The sequence below is a fragment of the Apus apus genome, chromosome 7 (assembly GCF_020740795.1).
Source record: "Apus apus isolate bApuApu2 chromosome 7, bApuApu2.pri.cur, whole genome shotgun sequence".
In the NCBI taxonomy this organism is placed as follows: Eukaryota; Metazoa; Chordata; class Aves; order Apodiformes; family Apodidae; genus Apus; species Apus apus.
The window spans coordinates 14716720-14736144 of NC_067288.1; the positions used below are offsets into that span (position 1 = coordinate 14716720).

General features: G+C 39.8%; 1 protein-coding gene across 2 annotated transcripts in view; it reads left to right on the plus strand.

The window, feature by feature from the left end:
• Positions 1 to 19425, plus strand: part of TGFBR3 (transforming growth factor beta receptor 3) — a 115978-nt gene that overhangs the window by 46255 nt on the left and 50298 nt on the right. For both annotated transcript variants that reach the window (XM_051625324.1, XM_051625325.1), the window contains exon 3: positions 3157 to 3341. In XM_051625324.1, the coding sequence (XP_051481284.1) occupies positions 3157 to 3341 (185 nt within the window). The remainder of the gene's footprint in view (positions 1 to 3156; positions 3342 to 19425) is intronic.

Here is a 19425-nt window from a genome sequence, read left to right on the forward strand (position 1 = left end):
AAGCTGGTAGAGCTTGATCCTGGTGGTGCTGCATGGCAGAGCAGCAGAATAATAAAGCCCAGGCAGGAGGAGGCTGTGGTTTCATGTTGGTTTCAGTTAGAAACCAGTGGTATGGAGGTGATAAACAGTCAGATTAGTCGTGTCACAGAAAGAGCTTTCTGTTAGTTTTATATGAGTGGTAAATAAGCACTTTGTAGGATTTAAACTACTTTGGGGAAGCAGCTAGCTTTCCAGTCAGAGGAGATAAGCAGGAGGGGACTGTGAGGGAGCCAAGAACAGCTAGAGCAGCCAATTTGGAAAAGTGACAGCTCTTGCTGATCTCACTGGAGTGACAGTGCCTCAGAGTGGCACTGGGTGCAGTATGTATTGCTGGAAAGAAATGTTGTTAATGAGTGTTAGCCAAGGACTGTATCTCAGTTGCTCGTGAGAGTGGTCTGAAAGCAACTTTACCAAATGCAGTAACTCTCCCAAAACATCAGTTTATTATACTAAGCATCTCATAGCAGCTCTGTGCACCCCTTCCTCCAGAGCACAGCCGGCAGCAGTGCTGTGCCCCAGGCTGATGGGGCAGAGGCCAGCACGTGTCCGGAGGCCTTGTGGCCACACTGGGAGTGCATGAGCCTGCAGCCCTGCCCCAGCAGGGACACGGGGCTTCCGCGGGAGGCTGGGATGTGCACAGGCAGAGCAGGCATGCCCTGGGCTGCCCTTCACTCCACAGATAAGCTCAGCTGTGTGTGGTTATCCAGGATATGAACTTCTGCTCCCTCTGGGAGTGTTTCCATCTTGCACATTGAGCAGAACAGAGGGCCTTGGTAGGAGGGCTTTCTAAATGCACACTTGAGGTGCCAGCAAGGAAGGCAGATATGGGCAACCTGAATGTGCCAGTCACTATCTTATTCTTGGGGATGAGTCCTTGTAGGAAGTCAGGGGAGAAAATCCAGGTGTCTTCTCCTGTAATGCATCAAAATTGTTCAGACCAATTGAAGGCTGGAGTGGAGGATAGATACAGGTACTGCATGGAAAAAGATGTTCACAAGAGAATCCATCTGCTGAGAGGGAGGTATTGGTGCTCTCTCTCTGGAGGCTTCGTGAAGGAAAATGCTTGCTTTTGTCAGTAACTCCATTTCTGTCTTTGTGAGGCTTTCACCTTGCTCTTTGTGTCTGTGTTAGGATAGAAGCATCTTAACAAATGTCAACCCCATTCTGGTCTGCAATAAACGATTCGATGAAGTAGTGCTCCTTGGCTCTCAGTTTGTTCCCCAAGCCAAGAAAGCTCATGGATTTAGAAATGCTTTTTGTGCAGGTTGTATAATGCAGTCTGCTGTAGGACTTACATATCAGTGGCTGGGCTAATTAATTAGTAGACTCACTGATCTGCATTTGTACACGAGGAAAATGAGGCCTCTCTGCTGGCTGTGTTATGGTAAATATTCTTCAACTCTTACAAAGGGCAAATTTTCATAGATTTTTTTTTTTTTTTTAACTGAATGTCATTGCTGGCACTGGTCCTATTTTGAATATGTATTCTTAAAAAGGAATTTTGAAAAACCGTAAACCTCAAATCCTCCAAGCTGGTGGTCAGTGCTGCTCTGAACTCTTCATATACCAAGTAGAAAGTTTGTTTATCCTCTGTACCCCAAGCACAGCCGTGTGTAATTTATGCCTTGAGCATTGCCTTTAAGAAATACTGTTCTGTGGGACCTGGCAGGATATGTACTATGCACCATTGGCTTTCAGGAACAGCCCTTCTGGCGGGACAAGGCACATGTGGCCCAAAGCACTGCGGAAATCTCCCTGTACTCTGGGGCTTTGCTTTCTCCAGATAAAGTCTGTTTCAAGATGGACTCTTGACTTCTAAATGGCCAGCTGCTAGCTGGATCTTGAGTGAACTGTCTTTTTAGCCAGCCAACTGTAGGTCAGTGCTAATACAATTAAGCATATGTGTACACCAAAGTCAATCTCTAGTGCTACAATACCTGGGTGTAGACTTCACAAAACGAGACAGAGCTATGCCATTTGATCAGGTGAGGATTTTCTTTAATGTTGAATGTTTTCCGAAATAAACATTTTTATTTCATTTGCAGATGTGAAGTATCTGGGGGAGGGGGAGAAAATCATGCTTCTATTTCTCTTCTATGCTTTGCAGCCACTGAACTTCACTGATTCATGTGAATCTAGTTCGTATCTGAGTGACTTTGGTGCAAATTAGGGGCTAAGTCAATTACGTTCTCCTGTAACCTTACGAATCAAAAACATACTGTATCTGTTACTGTTAGGGGTGGGTTTGAGCTGTTTTGGAAAAGCAGGGTTGCTTTTCATAAATATTTGTCTTGCTTTAGTTTCCTGAGATATAGTTTAAATGTAAACTGCTCTGTATGTTTCAGCTTTTGTACTATCTTGCTTTATCACGTCACACTGTTTCACGTACTGTATAAGAGTATGGCACTACATCATGCTGTGGTGATTATTTGAAAGGGCGTACACTCTGTTTTGGACTAGATATCTGTTATCAGTGTAGATAATTGCTGTCAGACACAAAATAGGCTCAGTAAACAAACTTTTCAATTTATCATGTGACAGTTGCCTGCTGTTTTGTACAATGCATTTGAACAACATTCACTATAAATCAGCACTGCTTCAAAAGCAACAAATCCAGCTCACCCAAATCCTTCCTGATGTGTAATTACTTTATACTAGAGATTAACTTTTTCTTGTTATATATATCATTGCATTTTTCAGTGTTTAGAGATAACAATGTTTTTTTGACATAAACAAATAGTTCACATCTAAGACAAACCAGTTCCTCCTACCGCTATCATTGCTTTGATTTTTCTCCCTTGGGTTTTTTCTTTTTTTTGGTGTTTTCTGTCTTATCCTTGGTTGCCTCCCTAGTAAAGATAAGACTACCTTCCATTTTGGAGTTCATACTTCAAATTTGGACTGTCATAGAGAAATGAAACAATGAGTTAGCATATTCAGGAGATCTTAAAAGGGCAACAGAAATAAATGTCTTCATTTTGTGGATAGTGAACATGAAGCCTCTTCTTGTGTTTCCATGGGTTTTGTGATGAAAAGGATGATGGCTGTTTGGCAGATGTAATCTCTGTATTGATTTTCTCTTCTCTAAATGATGTGCATCTCTCTCTTCCTCTGCAGGTCCTGTGCCTAGGAGTGAATGTGTCCTATCACCTGTTAACAGTTCTCACCCAGTCCATGCCTTGTTGGAGAGTTTTACAGTCTTGTCTGGCTGTGCAAGCCGCGGCACGACAGGCCTACCCCAAGAGGTGCATGTCCTCAATCTCAGAAATCCCGAGGAGAGTCTTGGCCATCACGAAAGAGAGGTAAAGGGGAAATTACTTTTTGTCCAAATGACTGGCTACAAGTGTGTATGCAAATGGGATTGTTCTGCATTAATTTGCTGAATAAAGTTATTTCTGAGTTGTGGCTGGAAAGACTACAAAGCAGCGTGCACGATGTATGTGGTTACTGTCCACCTATGTTTTGTGTATCATATCAGTAAACTGCTTCCATACCAGGCCACTCTCTCCATCAACTTTAACAACTGTGAAGTGCACTTAAATAAGGTGGTGGGGTGGGCAAAGGAAATAAGAAACAGATTTAGATCTACAAGAGGCCTGTACAGAATTGGCTGTCTTCAAAGGCAGATCGTTTACCTAAATGTGTTGTAAATTAACTTGAATACCTTTGGATCCCTGCCATGACCACTATAAACAAATATTTAAGTTCAGATTCTTTTACCCTTAGAATACATCCTTAATTCTTCACTGAGGGGGAATTGCTGTACAGAAAGCAAGTGTTGCTGGCTATCATAGTACTTAAGTATAGTCAAATTATTTATATACGTTGTACTTGGAGGGACTGACAACTTTAGCTGCTCTGAAAGCAGCACCACTAGAAAATTTTTGATATGAAGTTGTGCAGTACTGTTGTTTACTCTCAAAACACATCAAAACAGACTGCTGACATGAAAAAACATTGCATGCCCTGACAGCTGAGCGGCTTAGTGCATGTTCTTAAAGTATTACACACACCAATCATTAGTACTGTGTCTGTGAGAACAACATGCGTGTAAGCAATTAGCAGAATTTGTAATGAGAGAACAAAGATAATGATCCAGCAGGCAGAAGCTTAGAAAAAGAGCATTTAAATCTGTGTTGAAAGATCTTTTAAGTGGAGTCTTTTATGGTGATTTAAATAAAGGCAGGTACTCTTGGCCATAATCAGTCTTTCCACTGTCTTTAATAGCAGCCTTGTTATTTGTGGTGTGTTCAGCTCACTGTATTGTATGCATCCATGAAACTTCAGCTGTTCTGTTCATTTTCAGTATATACACTGTCTGAAATTACTAGTATATGATGAAGTTATTTACTATTTTTTCAGTAGGCATCTTGTTGCCTGCTCTAAATCAAAAATGTCAGGTCTTCAGTTCAATTGTCATGAAATGAATACAAAAAATACAAATTCTTTTTGTGGGGATGGGAATGAGGAACAGATTTTTGTATTTATGTTGGTTTTTTGTTTTTCAAAGCTTTTATTTGCCAGGCACTCTGTTGTCAGCCTGACAGGTGCTCTGTGAGTGCCTGAAAAAAATTGTAGGTAAAATCAGTTGTCTGGGTTGTTGTTGTTTTTCTAGTAACATAGTTTCTTATGAAAACTAAACAACCTTATGTGGTTCTTATGTGTTTGTCAGTGCATCTCTTACCACCCAGGCACTGTTTATATCCATTGTCAAGTCTTAGAAAACTTTAATATGACTGGTAGATCTCACTAGGTAATCACAAATTTTGTTGAACACAGGCAAAAGAGTGCCCTTCCTGTGGGGATATGGTTTAGTTGGAACTTGTAACTGCTTGGTTACTAAGAGGTGCCCAGGGATGGGATGAAGCAGGCTACAGCTGGAGCTTGTACCTCCCAAGAGACCAGAGTGAATCGGCTGCAATGAGTACATTTGCATCAAATGGAATTTCCCCTGAGTGGGTGCTCCTGGCACTGCTTGTGTAACAGTGCAAGTTCTGTGGTTGTTCACACACCGAGAGCTGGAGTCACACGTGCACAGGCTGCAGGCTGTGCCACTGCTGTCTCATTGGCCTGACAGGATGACAGAAGATTTACCTATTTGGCTTTGAATAAAAATAGTTGCTGTCTAGCAAAAAGAAGCTGCTTGTGCCTCTTCTAATGTGCTTACAGTAAGAAGGCAGTTTGCCCCAACCTGCCTTTTCTGTGTACTTCTGCAGTATACCTAAGTGTAGGGCACAGAATATAATTCACAATTTGTAGCCCCTAGCCTCCTTTTCCCATCTCCCAACCAGCTTCCACTCACAGCCCTCAGAGATAGCTTCTCTTTAAATGCACAGGAAACTTCAGCAAGGCTTGCTGGAGACTGTGTCAATCAAGAGTGTAAACTACTTGGAAATATCGGATTTTACTTATAGGATCAGATTTGGAAAACAGAGCAAATGTTATCTTTTCCATTATTGTAAAAATCAAATCCAAGTGGCCTTTTGTCTTAAAGTAGAATGTACCCATCACTTCAAGTTACACTAGTTTGATTTACCAGCTAAGGTATTTCCTGTTGCCTGGAAATGCTGATAGCAAAGGTAGAGATTTTTTTGTCATACAGTATTTTCAGTATGCTCCAGAAAAAAAAGCAACAGTATTTTTGTCTGACAGTACATTAGTTAGATTCAGCAGCGTTGTAAGTGTATTTAAAATAAATCACACATTTCTTCAGAAGTTGGCTGAAGTTCTGATAACACTGAATGCAGGATCTGAAAATCTTTAGGTGAGGGATTACTTTTGGCGGAGGAGGTCGGGTTTTGTTTTGTTTTTAGCCTGCCCTGTGCTAGATGCTGCTAAATTACACATTCCTGACTTGCTGGGAGGAGTGTAAACTTCCCCTAGAAAATTCCTTGAAGGGCTCATGCATTAAACATACTTGTGCAGTTATCTTGGTTCTCATAAATATGCAACATACATGTATGCATTAATTTAAGTCACTTTGACACTTGTGTAGAATATAAAGACAACAAGAGTTCACAAATTTAAACATAGGAGGGGAGGCTGATGTGGGGGAGAGCACAGCAGGGGCATGTGCACCTCCCATAACACATGCAGACTTTTCTCTGAAGTTTAGTAAGGTTTGGGTGCTTTTTCTTCCCTGTAAACTGAAAGAAATTGGACTGGAAATGTATGGAATTATCTACTCTGAACAAACTTTGCAAAACTACATCAGTAATATAGCACTTTCAGGTTAAGGCTGAAATCTGGTGAATATATGGTCATATCATTAAGTGTTATAATATCTTCAAGGAATTTGTGTTTTACTGCATTAGTAGTCCCTGTTGGGGTGACATCTCATTTTTTGAGACTGAGAAAACACTTTCTTTAAACAAGAACCTCAAAAATTCCAATCTTTTTCAAGTATTTCTTAGAAGTTTCTTTTATCACAGTTCATATTGGCCATGCTTTATCATAGGAAGTAGGATACGGGTGCATGTAATAGCCACAAGTGTTTATATTGAACTTGGCATGAAAAATGCAAGCCTTTTTTGTTTATTTGATCAAATATTCCTGGGGAAGTGAACGCATGTGTGCACTTCTCTACTAATCTGGGTCTCAGATGAAAGCCAGGGAACTACTGAACTCTTAAAATAACTTTCTCTTCAGCTTTGAGTATATTCACTGCTTCAGATTCCTAGTTTCTGGAAAGGAGACAGTTGTTTTCTCGTGGAGATGCTTGTTTATTTATGAGAAAGAATTGTTGTTTGTGGAGACACTTGGCAACTCTAGACCAGAAAGCTGTGTCTACAAAAATCTAAAAATCATTTTAAGATTAAAGTTCTCTGTACATAAGTATATTATCAAGTCCTAAAATAATGAAGGATTCTTTTTTAATACCTCTGCCAGTTGAATTTTCCTGAACTGCTTCAGGCACGCAGCCTCAGCTGAAATAGCTAGAGGGGGGAGCTGGAGCATATATAATTAATCTCGTGTGAATGCTGAGGATCGAGTACATAGGAATACATTGAATCAGAGTTCCTGGCAATGGATTCACTATTGTTTTTGCTGACATCCTTGTCCTCAATGGCTTTGAGATGTTATGCCTGATACAGATGTTTAGCATGTGTTATGTGAAAAGTATGCAGGAAAATCAAGGACTCATCTTTATTTTTATAATTTTGATCAATGCCACTGAGATTAATAGTTCAGCCAACTTTCCTGCTGTTTAATAACTGTTACTTGGCAAAAATTGTGGGTTTTTTTTTTTCCTTTGAGAACAAACCTGATATTAAAATGCCCGTTAGTTCCTGTGGAGCGGGCTAATTATAATAGCTAATTACTGTTGAGTGATGTATCTCTGGTTCCTGAGCCAACCGCCTTATAAGTCTTAAAATTATGGGCAAAATCCTTTAAGTCCAATATTTGAGTACTATCTGAAGAGATCCTCTAAGTTGTAAAAATGGGACAGGAAAAGACTCTGAAACAGTCACTTGATACCGTATTTATACATGCTGATCCTTGCAGTGCATCCAGAATTCAGGATAATGCTTCATGTCACACTGGTTTTTTGGGTTTTAGGACTATGACAATCTGGACAGTGAGGGTGAAATCTAGTTTTATTTTTGTGGTTTTTCTTCCCCTATGTACTTACTATATTTCCTAGTGTGTTAATTTTAACTTATTTCAGAAGTTTAACACCACAAGAGTTTTACCCAAGACTATTTCAGGGAAAAATGTTTTGCTTCATGCTCAGGCATCCAGAGTTCTGAGGACAGACTTGAGATAGAGCTGTGATAAAGGGGCCACTTTCTGAGCAACGTTTCAACATGCTGCCCTGCTGCACCAGAGCTATGGTCAGAGGGGGCTTGGAGATCTGACAGCAGGCAGGAAGGGAATTCAAGGTTTGTTATTTGATGGCTGGAGTTAGTGAGGTTTTGGTTCCCTGGTCATTTGTGCAATTTCACTTTGGTTTTTTTTCTTCCTCTGAAAGAGCATTTGATAAAACTAAATTTTGTTTAGTACCACATGTCTACTTTGGCTATTTTCTGAGACTCCAGGATCTCACATACAGTAAAAATGAGCTCACCTTCTTTTTCTGCTGTGGCTTATTTGTGCTGATCTTTTGGTGTCAGCTCAGCCAGCTGCTCTAGAACTGAAAAGACAGGCTATATGGATTAGAATTTTTGAAGCACCCTGCAGTTTGTGCTTAATTATGCAAATTACAATAATTGGATTATTATCCTATGCAGTCCTACACGCATACTAAAATAAGAGACTCAAGAACAGAATTTGTTACTTCTGTGAGATTAAGCTTTTCAGTAAGACCACAGAGTTCACTAACATCACTATTAGATTTGTTCACTGCCAGATCATTTGGCTGTATAAATTCAGTGCTTCTGGTGAGCTGACCAAAATATGTAGTGCAGAATTAAGCTGAGAAATAAAGGACATGTTGCTTGATTTGACAGGCTGCATTGCATCTGCCCTCTGCTTGTTTGCTGTGGTATAGTGGGAAGCCTACACTGCTGCATGTGGTTATGTTTGATACTTCTGGTAGGTCGAAGGCATTTGTTTTGAAGAAAAATAGTTGCTGCTTTAGAAAGTGCTTTCAAGGATGAAACAAAGTGTTGTGCCTGTGCATCTGCCAAGGTACTGACCAGATCTGGACACTGCAAGGGTTTTTCGAGGTGGTTGCTCCTTGATTTTCTGAGCACCTTTGCTGGGCAGCAGTAATGGGTATCTAACTACAGCAGCAGACTTGCAAGTGGCATTGCAAGTATGTGCAGGGGTTTTTAACCAGGAGTGGCATGAACTACCTGTGGTGAGATGGCTTGAGAGAAGAGTGGTGTAGGTGGCTATCTTGCTGCCTGCTCTTCTGGGAATGAAGGAGGAGAGATGGAAGTAGTGGAGATGCTTCGTTTTTCTGGGGATGGAGAAGTCTGAGGTAAGATTTCAGGTGAGAGGACCAGTAGCTTAGTGGCAAAGGATCTCATTCCAAAAGAAGACACTAAGTGTCATTTGGAGTCTGACGCACTAAGTCATGTAGTCAAGCAGTTCAGTGTTGGGAGTTGACAAACTCCAGAGTGCTTTGGGAAGTGACTTTTGCTTGAAGTTGACTGATGCTTTTTTGTTACAATATATTTCATGGTGTTTTGCATACCATTTGTAAGAGGGAGGGAAAAGGCCCACATCAGAAACTCAAGAAAGGGAAGTCCAGATGAATTACTGCTTCCACCAGTGCTCCATGCCAGTGAGGTCTCAGAGTCAAGTTGTGAGCAACGCTGCAGCAGACGTTCTCCAGGAAAATCCTGTATTTGTTGCTTGGAAAGCAATAGTCCTTTATCACGTGCATATCTTGATTCTGGGTTTTTTCCAAAGCTTGCCCACAGCCTGTGGCAGCTCTGCCACTGCGTGGTTTCACAGTCTGCTGTTACTTCCTTTCTCCACAGCCCTGCCCAAGAACCTTGTCTGAGCTGCCAGAACACTGGACTTGAATCAGAAGTGAAGCACACAATAGACCTTATAAAGCCTTGGAAGAACTGACAGTGTGCTCCACAAAAATTGTAGTAATTCAGTGTCTTTCTCAGATGATGCCATGTCTACTGAAAGCTGCAACTCCCATGCAATTACTTCACTAAAATGACACTGGTGTCTTAATGTCCTTGACTGATTGACACTGCATTCCCAAGTCTTTAAAAACAAACAAACAGGCACCCCAGCCTCCATTTTTTTAGCCCTTACAACCCTCTTCCCTCTCTTCTCTTCATTAGCACTTAGAAGCATCTGCATTTGCATAAAATTCAGCCTTTTTAATGTGGCTTTTTCATCTCAGTTGCTCAGGACTGCAGTCTTTGTGGGTTGTTTTTATCCAGCTCAGGATTTGCTGGTCATTGGATTTGGCAAGCATTTCAAGTTCTGCCCACCAGAACTGCCAGAGGAAGTCATGTGTTGGCCAGAGGAGCCTGTTTGTGCAGAGCCTGCTGTCCTGCTGGAGCGTGGCTTGATGCATCTCTACCCTTAGAGGCAGCAGTGACTTTTCATGACTTGGAAAGTACTGTGCAAACCCCTCAGTATTTTCCATTTCTAGAAACAGAACTGTTGGCTGTCTGCTGAAAGTGAGACCTGCTCTGAGCTTGAGAGCTGTGTGGAACAGTGTCTGAAGCCATGCCAAGGCCCACCACAGAAGGCTAAAGGGTTCAAAAGGAAAAATGTCAGAATGACTTCTCTGATGGCGCAAATTTTTTGGTTTTGCTGACTGCTTTTTAGAACTACCTGTTGGAAGTTGAAAATCCATGTTTTCCTCAGCTATGAGTACCTGTGGATACTGATACGCTGTTGCAGGATTGTAGAGAGAAAGGGGGCTCCTGCTGCTGTCTTTACTAGATTAACTCCTCTTCTTCCCTCTACATCTCTCAATTGTGTGTAAGCACAGGGTGCACATGCACTTACATCTTCTTTCAGGCATGTGTTTTCACTTTGATCATAAATTGTGATTCACATTCTGGATTGCCAGGTCCCTCCTCAAAACTTCTATCTGACATTCCTTGGAGTATTTATAAATTACTGCTTTGTCTATAGTTACTTTCCCCAGGAAAGGATAATTAAGGAAGTGATGACATTTCCAGGAGTCTGTTTATCACAAACTTGATGGACAGGGTCCAGGCTAGCTTTGGGCTAGTACATTTGTTTTTGTGTGTAAGCAACACTTCTCATGAGTGGTTGTGTTTGTGTTGTTCTCCTGAGTGTCTGTTTGAACCAAAAGCTGAAATTAATGAAGTTGTTCTCCTCCAACTTCCCAGCATCAGGGAAAATTTCCAACATAAATTATGTGGAGCTTGCTGTGCCTGACAGCCAAGGTCCTGTATCAGCTGAAAAGTAAAACCTTGCAGTGGCGAGATATGGGAAGAGGAACAAATATTTTAATTGGGTTTTTTATGTAGATCATGCTGTTGATAACACTTATATACTCAAGTCTTTGTTTCTCTAGAAGAGTCTCTAATTTTCCCCACAAAACAAACGGAATATTTCTACAGCAATAAAACTTGTTATTTAAAGAAGATGCAAAAATAGCACCACTGTGAGGTACAAACATCTGAAACTTAAATTGTTTGAAAAAGTTTGAAGTAATTATAGGTAATTTATAGCTGATAGTGTCTCTAACAATTGCTGTGGCAATTTATAATAACAGCAGTATTTTTTTTATGATTGGAGCTCATGCTGTGTGATAAACATGATGAGGGCTGTAGTTAGTGTTTCTAGGTGAGAGGCAGTATTTGGTGATGACCTCAGTGAGGGAGAAGTATTACAATCTGTCACCTTTCTGGAGAGAATTGCTATCTCTAACCCTGAAGACTGGTTGAAGTCTTAACTCCTGTCATCACCCAAGAAAGCAGAGTCTTCACTTCTGCACAGACATAATCTGCTAGTGCATGCAAATATGCAAGTGAAGATTTGAGGACTGCTGGGAAATGTGACTCTGTATGACATTTTTTTTGCAGAGAAGCATGATGGCATTTGCTTTGTAGGTATCTTTTTTTTATAATAGACTATTGGAACATGCATTTTTTCCTCCACTAACTGCATTTCAAGTGATACTTTCAATGAGGTAAATTGAACACTGAGAATGCACCTGAAGCTGCATGGAAAATACTGCATGCAAGGAGCTGCAGTCTGTTCTTACACCGTTAGCGGGAAAGAAAGCCAGTATTTTCTTCAGTAAATGTTTTCAGGCAAGAATCAGCAAGACAGTGCAGGTAAGTGTGTGGAATGGCATAACTGTGCAAGAAAATACTTGCATGATAGCCTCAGTAACATCTTCTGGAGGATTTTGTCAGTTTTCATGGCTTTGATTCTGCAAGTGTATACACATGTGAGTAGTCTTACTTGTATGGGTAGGCCTGGTTAAATAGAAAACTCGATTCCTCAGGGTTTTGGTGGTTTTTGGTGGTTTTTTTTTTTTCCATTTAGCCAGTATTAAAAGTTCAGTCTTTGAAATATCCCAAAATACTGTTTTGTTTGTACAGAGAATAACAGTTGTGATTATTTTTTTAAGTTTGAAAATAAAAATAAATTGGGTAGAATGAAGGCTTGCCCCAGGGCAGTAGAGAGACAATGTATTGGTTATGGTTACTTTTCATCTTCTGACAGCAGTTTCCTTTGTATTTAATTTCTAATACCATTTGTGAGTGTACGTATTACAGACACACACTTGCACCAACTCTTACTTGGACTGGTGGGTTGCTGACAATGAAGTAAATAAAGCTGTTTCCTAAATCTGGTGCTGCTTCTTAGGTTTTCATTTTTTTATGACTCATGCACACATGCTGCTCTTTACCCAGGCTTGGAAAGCAAGAATTTAGTTTTACATGTCAATAAAACTATGAACTTCCCTGTGTGACTGTGCCTCTCTAAAAGCCACCTGTAGAAGACTGTTGCTTTTTTTCAGTCATCTGGATCCCTGTGAGGTCTGGCTGCAAAACCTTTGAGGAGCAAATTGTTTTATATGTGGGAGCTTTCAAATGGCATAACCCTTTGTCTTAAAGTCTTTCCATCATCTCTTTCATGTTTGTTTGTAATCTTCTCTTGCTCTGTGAAGCCTTATTGTCTCAGCCTCTTCCCCTTCCCCACCTGCAGCTTTGAAACAGCGGAAAGTAGGGTGTTCATCTGTTCAAGGTTTGCTCTGAGATTTGGAAATTCTGTGTTCAGATTCCAGTTTTGCCCTGATGTTCTTATGATACATGTGCTATGTCACATCTGCATGGTGTTTTGCAGCTGAACTATGAACTTGCTGTGTCTACTGCCAGAGCCTGGGTAGAGATGAGATGGTGCTACCACCAAGTCTCTGAACCCATCGTTAGTATCATACTGAGATATGACTAACAAGACCTGTTGTGAGTAAAAATATATTAATACAGTAGTGGCACATTAATGCAGCTATGAAATTTCTGCTTGGGTGGCTAGCACCTATCTAGCTTGTGGAAACTTCAAGCAGAGGAAACTTGTATTTACCTGGAAAAGCCTGTGTAGATTTGCTCAGAATGCCCTAAATGCTTCTAAGGAAAGTGGTCCTGGCGGAAGTTTGTGATGTTTTTTTATATGTCAGTTTAAGAAATATTTTCATTGGGACAGATACTGCTTTTTTAGTATGTACCCATATACCCCGCCTTTTTTTTTTTTTTTCCTTCATGGCATTGGACATCATGTTAGACAACTATCTGGTAATGGGTTAGGGGTGGTAGAAGGCAAGAGTAGTATAAAATTAAACTTATTCTGCAGCCCAGCTGATTCACTGAAGAAAAGCTTAGATCTGCAGTATGTAGTGCAGAATAGAATATTGTCTGGGCAAGTGTTTCCTTCTCACATGAGTCTTTGGCCTTAATTGTTTAAGCGAAACTTAGTCTAATGTGGTACTGTTTTGTGACTAGGCCACTTACAACAGTAGGGGACATGCTGTACTGGCAGCTTACAGCAGTGGATCCCGTGTCCTTAAACAGACTTAAAGCCAATGAGAAGTTTTCCCACAAAATGTAGGAAAGGAGGACTTTCCCCTTAGGATTAATTATACGGCATGTGAACAGTATTGACATCTACTGATTTATGCAAAACTGAGCAAAACCTCATGCTTTTAGGTCTCAAGTGCTGGGAAGCCTGATTGCTTTGTGGAAGGGCAGATGGCACAAATGTTTTCATTTAATCTTTGGAAGCCTGAGTATCTACTATGGGTCACAGGAGGAATGGGCAATGTGATCCCAGCCTTGCACTGCTGGGCTCAGGCTTTCCATTGATCCAACTGTGGGACCAGTTGCTGCAGGGCTGGTTGTGTCTGCAAGTGCCCAGCGTGGGGATACCATGTGAAAATTGGATCTGGTTAGCAGAGCTGAGCACATATGCTTTTGCAGAGACTGTCTGCTTTCTTTGAAAAGTTGAACACTTTAAACAAAATTACTTTTAAGTAGTAACACCATGTGAACATAATTTGTGTTTCCTGGAAAAATCAGCAAACTCTCTTGGAAACTGTTGGCTACTGAAAGCTGAACATTGCAATCTACTATAGCTGGCTTGGTATCAAATCTGTAATGCAATATTCAGTCAGCATAGCATAAATTCATGGAAAAAAGTGTTCCATTTTGAATTCACAGTATCTGCCTAAAGAATACACTTTGTCTCTTTGCTTCAATCTTAAAAAGAAAAAAATTGGCCTGGGGATTTTTCCTGAAGTGAGCAATAAACCCTCTGGAAAAGTGTTGCAGTACTAGATCCTGCAAGGTGGATTCATGGATAAATCCTTGACTGAATTATTTTACAGCCTTATCTTTTTATCAGCCTTATATTTTTAGAGTTAATTTCAGTGTGAATTCTAGTCCTCATATATTGGATAATACACACCGTAAAGATAAGTTTTTTTCATATTAGTTTATTTAGCTGTTTCAATACCTGAATAATTTGTCCTATAAATATTATAATAACAAAAAGAGTGATAACACTTACAGAGGGCAGCAATAGGTATAAACTTAAAAATTTTTGTTCTAAAGTTTGTTTGCTTTTGTACTAGTTAACTTAATCTTTGCAGCTGAATAATGAGCTAAAATATCATAAATTCATCCTTAGTGCATCATTTATAAGTCAGAAAGTGTTTCTATTATCTGAAAGTTAAAATTCATTTTCCTCTTCCCTTTCAGAAAACAGCTGCTCTAGCATGGGCAGTGCAATTCAATACAGCCCAGCATATTTTGTCCTGGTTTATTAGCACAAATTTGTCATGGCTGTTTTGGAAAATGTTCTATGAATTTCTCTAAAGGCCTTCACATTAGAATAGTTAATTCAACCTTACAAATCCTTGGCACTTGACTTTCATCTTTTTAGAACAAAACAGTGTCTACGATTTGATGCCTTGAAGTCAGCAAAACAAAATGGTACTTTAACAGCAGTGTTTACTTTGATCCGTTTTCAGCATTTGTGCCCTTGCCTTTCACGTAGTACAAATTGCTTTCCCAGAGTAATGGGGCAGGAGCCCGTAGACTGTTTTTGTAGTTGGTTTCTGTGGTGATACTCAGCCTTCCTTGAAACTGATCTCTGGGGACAGAGGAGCCTCTGCAGCAGCCTTAACCTCACTGCTGCTGGAGACCTTAAAAGAACTCTGCAGAGAGTGGGGGCCAGTACAAATGCACAGAAATACAGCTGGCTAAGTAATGCCAGTGTAAGTTTGATAGATGTGGCACCTATGAAATATGGGATCTTGAAGTTTTTTGGGTTTTTTTTTAAACTTTTTATAACAAACACTGAAAAATGCATTCTAGCAAAAATGCCAAACTTCTCTGTGGTTCATGTCCCAGTCACAGTTAAATGCTTTATTGTTGGGATACTTTTATAAAATAATAAAAAATAAATTATAATTTTTGGTTTTGTTGTAAGATTTTTAGAATAGCTTTAATCTTTAATTTTCACCTATGACCAAGTTGTTGTAGTCATCACAAGTAAGTCATGTATTATTTGGAGGAGTGTGTGTCAAAGGAGGCCATGAAACAGTCTGAGTGCAGAAGGGCAGCTTGCTCTGGCAGACAGCTGCTGGAGCTGGGCCTTGCTGAAAGGACCCTTGCTAAGACACGTGTCCAAAAGGTCTGGCCTAACTATTGATTGCACAAGGAACATGCTAGCTATGCAACTGCTCAGTGATCAAATGAGCCCTGGGAGCAAGGGATATGTTGGACCACATTGACTTACGTCCTCTACTGTTGCTGTGCTACTATCTGCTTGGTTAATGTGCTGTCCATTAATATGTTTTAAAAATAACCTGGACAGACTAATGGCAGCTGCTTGTTAAATGGACTAGGTGGCTTATAAATGCTTTAATCCATTTAATGATTCTGGTTTAACCTTCTTTTGATGTTGTTTGACAAAAATGCTCATAGAGCTGTCTGAGATGCAGAAGGCTTTGAGGTAGTATGTTGCAGATAAGTGCAACATGTGTGTATTTTATATGCTTCTTGGAACCTATAAGAATGGATGGAGAGTATCTCATTTTAGATACCTCATTTATTAAAACAAAACAAAACTTATGTTGGAGTTTCAGAAAAAATAATTCTACCAGAGTTCAATGAGTTCAGAATTTCCCACCATGTATTCGTGTCTATCTGTGCTGATCACATATAAGACTGGTTTGTGATGGGGGTTTCTGGGCAATACTTAAATATTTAATGGATTTTGCCAGTGAAAATACAAAAGGAAAGAGACATTTTCTGGTTAGCTCTTCTATTATTAATTAGAAAAATTCTGTTTGGTGGTTTGAAGTGATCCAGTTCTTTTCTATTCATTTGTGGAGTGTTTAGAGGTGCTATGAAGTGTCTACACATTTGAGAAAGAGCTCATGAGTTAAGATGAGACAGAAAGGTGACCATGGGAAGGGGAGCACCACTTAGAATTCAGCCAATATATGATTTACCCTGAGCCACAGTAGGGGCACTCTAACAGAAAATACTTTTTGGTGAGACGGATCACTGTAGAGAGTAGGGATGAAGATACTCCACTGCTATGGATCAAAGCAGCCATGCCAGAAGTTAGCAAGAGGAGCAAGAAGTTGGGAGCATGGATGAAACAGCAGAAATCTGAAGACAGAGCTAGAGAGAGGAAAGCTGTCATGCCAGGGGTGCTAGTACAGCTGAAGCTTGGAACTTGGCTTGTGTCAATGTCACCAGCTCATAGCACTTAGAGTCCCATTAAACCTTTGAGTATTTAAGGCTGGAGTGGAAGAGGCATTTAGGTACCTCTGGTGCAGAATCGAAGTCTAGGCTATTACCTGGACTCCCCATTTCAAACTGTTGCCTTCCACACAGAAACACCTCTCTGGTGGGCTATTTTCACCATGCTTTCCCTTCTTGGGCTGATAATACGGTGTGATAGCCCAGCAACTACTGTTACACAAGGTAAAACCCGTATGCTTGGCAGCTAGGTTGTTGGCAAAAAGCTCTTGAATACTAGTAATGCCCCAGAAGTTTGCTTGAAAATCTTTCCAAGGACCAGGAAAAAGTACCCCATAACAGATACCACTGTTATATATCACCAAGCACAGACAGTGATATGGGGAAGTAGTTATACTATAAGAAGTCTGTAAATTTAGTACAGCTTCTCAGTGGGAATGGTCGCATTCAGGGTAGGCTACCTGGCTGCTCCTCAGCAGACCTAGCTCTGAAGCAAAAATGAATTATGAAAAACAGGATGACCAAGATGGTCCTGAGCAGTTGTTGAGCAGCTTTGTGGGTTTGTTTTGTTTTGTTTTTTTTAGTCTGGAAAACCACGCTGGTGCTGAGGACTCTGTTATGCCAAGAAGTATAGTGACAGGCAACGTATATGCCAAGCAGTACAGTGACAGTCTTCTGCAGGAGCATGCTCACGTTAACTGGATTCTTAAGTTTAGGAATATGAATTCTACATTGTGTTTTGTTGCTGTCTTACTCATGAGCAAACTGAGGAGTGCAGTAATGCAAAATTACAGTTATTCTGAAAATTTTCAAAGGAACACCTGATTTACTTATGCAGCATTAATTGGTATTGTGTTAAAGTCCTGTATCTTTTCTAAAGGATCAGTCTGCACTTTTCAGGCAGATGTATAGGAAAATTCCATTGTGTGATATAACTTATCCTACATTTCCAGCCAAAGGCACAGATAACTATATTGCCACTTCTCAATACAGCTCAAATTTTGTTGATTATTTCCATACATGTATGGAAAATAATCATGTGTATATTATATACATATTTAATTTCCAAAGTCTAAAGGAGCAGCAACTATGAAATCTGATAGTACATCCAGTTCCAAAGAGTCTCTGATTTTCTCACTAAGGTACTATGAGTGCTCTGCATGCTCTCTCGTGACAAAACCAATAGGCAGAAAGCTTCACGAAGTCTAAAATGTCTGTCTTGTGTGACTGATGTTGCCTTTGAATAAACTTGTCAGAGATCAGCTGAAACAGAGATATGTCTCCATTTCCTTATTACCCAAAGGACTTGGCCTAGCTAGTTCTGAAATGAAATTTTCAGAGTCTGATATATTTCTTTTATCATTTCTGGTTTTAATAAATACCAAAGGTTTAAAATATTAAATCTTTTTAACATTTCTAATAGAAGCCTCTTCTTTGCATTGACTTGACATTCTGATAAAAAACCCTGGGTGCAAACCCAAGCTGAGTGCCTGTGTGAGAGGATTGTTACTGGTTTTCTATTTTGGGGGTTTTTTTACATATATAAACCTATATTATAGATAACGTAATCAATATTTACATTTGTGGTTACTTCCTTTAGGGTCAGAAGAAACCATTTATCATTGGTTGTGAAAATGTGGATATGGATGCATATGATGAGTGGATGTGTTTAATATTTACTCCATCTAGTGTAATAGATTGTCTTTTTGACATTTTGAAGTTTCGAGAGTGTAAAACTTTCTGCACTTCATGCTATTTGGAGCTGGAAAAAATAAAATAATTCAATAAAATTTCAAGTCATTTGGCAGATCAGGCAAGATATATGTTGAAGATAGAACTGGGCTACTTAGGTAAACTTAGATTACAGTATTTTTATTGCTTTGTAAGAAAACATAAACCTAGAACAAGCTAATTATATTTAATAGTTTAAACTGCTTATTACTAATTAGCTGTGAGTACAGCTGAAAATCCACAAGAATTAAAGCTTTTTAATGGCTGTGAATTTCATAGCAGTTCTAAACACCTTTTTCTTTCCACTTCACTTTTGCCTCTCCAATTCTAGACAGAACAACAAAGTAGGAACCTTGTAAAACAAATAACTTAATCTTCTTTCTTATTTTCAGCTAACAGAATAATTTTGGCTCTGTAGTCTGATACTGTAAAGTGGTTTTTATAGCTAAGATCATGACTGTTTGGCGTTTGAAGTCTGTCATCCTGTTAGCATTTGGAGTACTAACACCCTGCATTTTCCTCAAAGGAGGTATTGTATTCTTTTGAGGCAGAAAATGGAGACAAATGTCATCTGTGGAAGATGTGGTCAGATGTTACATTCTAAAAACTGACAAGCTATTATCTGTCATGGGTTTTTCCCCACATTGGCCCCTTTCTAGAAGGGCGGCACTGAAGGAGCTGGGCAGGAGGCACTTCCAGCATCCACAATCTGGTTGCTTAAATATCACCTCCAACAGGTTTCCTCACTTGTTCACTGTCCTGGGATAATTTTCCCTGTGTATCCATTTAGTCCCTGAAGACAGGCATTTTCTTTCCTGTGTGTTAAAATTCCTGTTGAAATTCCTTCCATAAACTAGTGTGGTGCTTGCTTGTGTGTCTGGATTTGTTCCTCCTCTTTTTTTGTTTGTTTAGTTTTATTTGTTTTGCAGGTTAGATTTATGCCCTAACAGCATCAGCAGATGAGATTCCTACTCCAAAC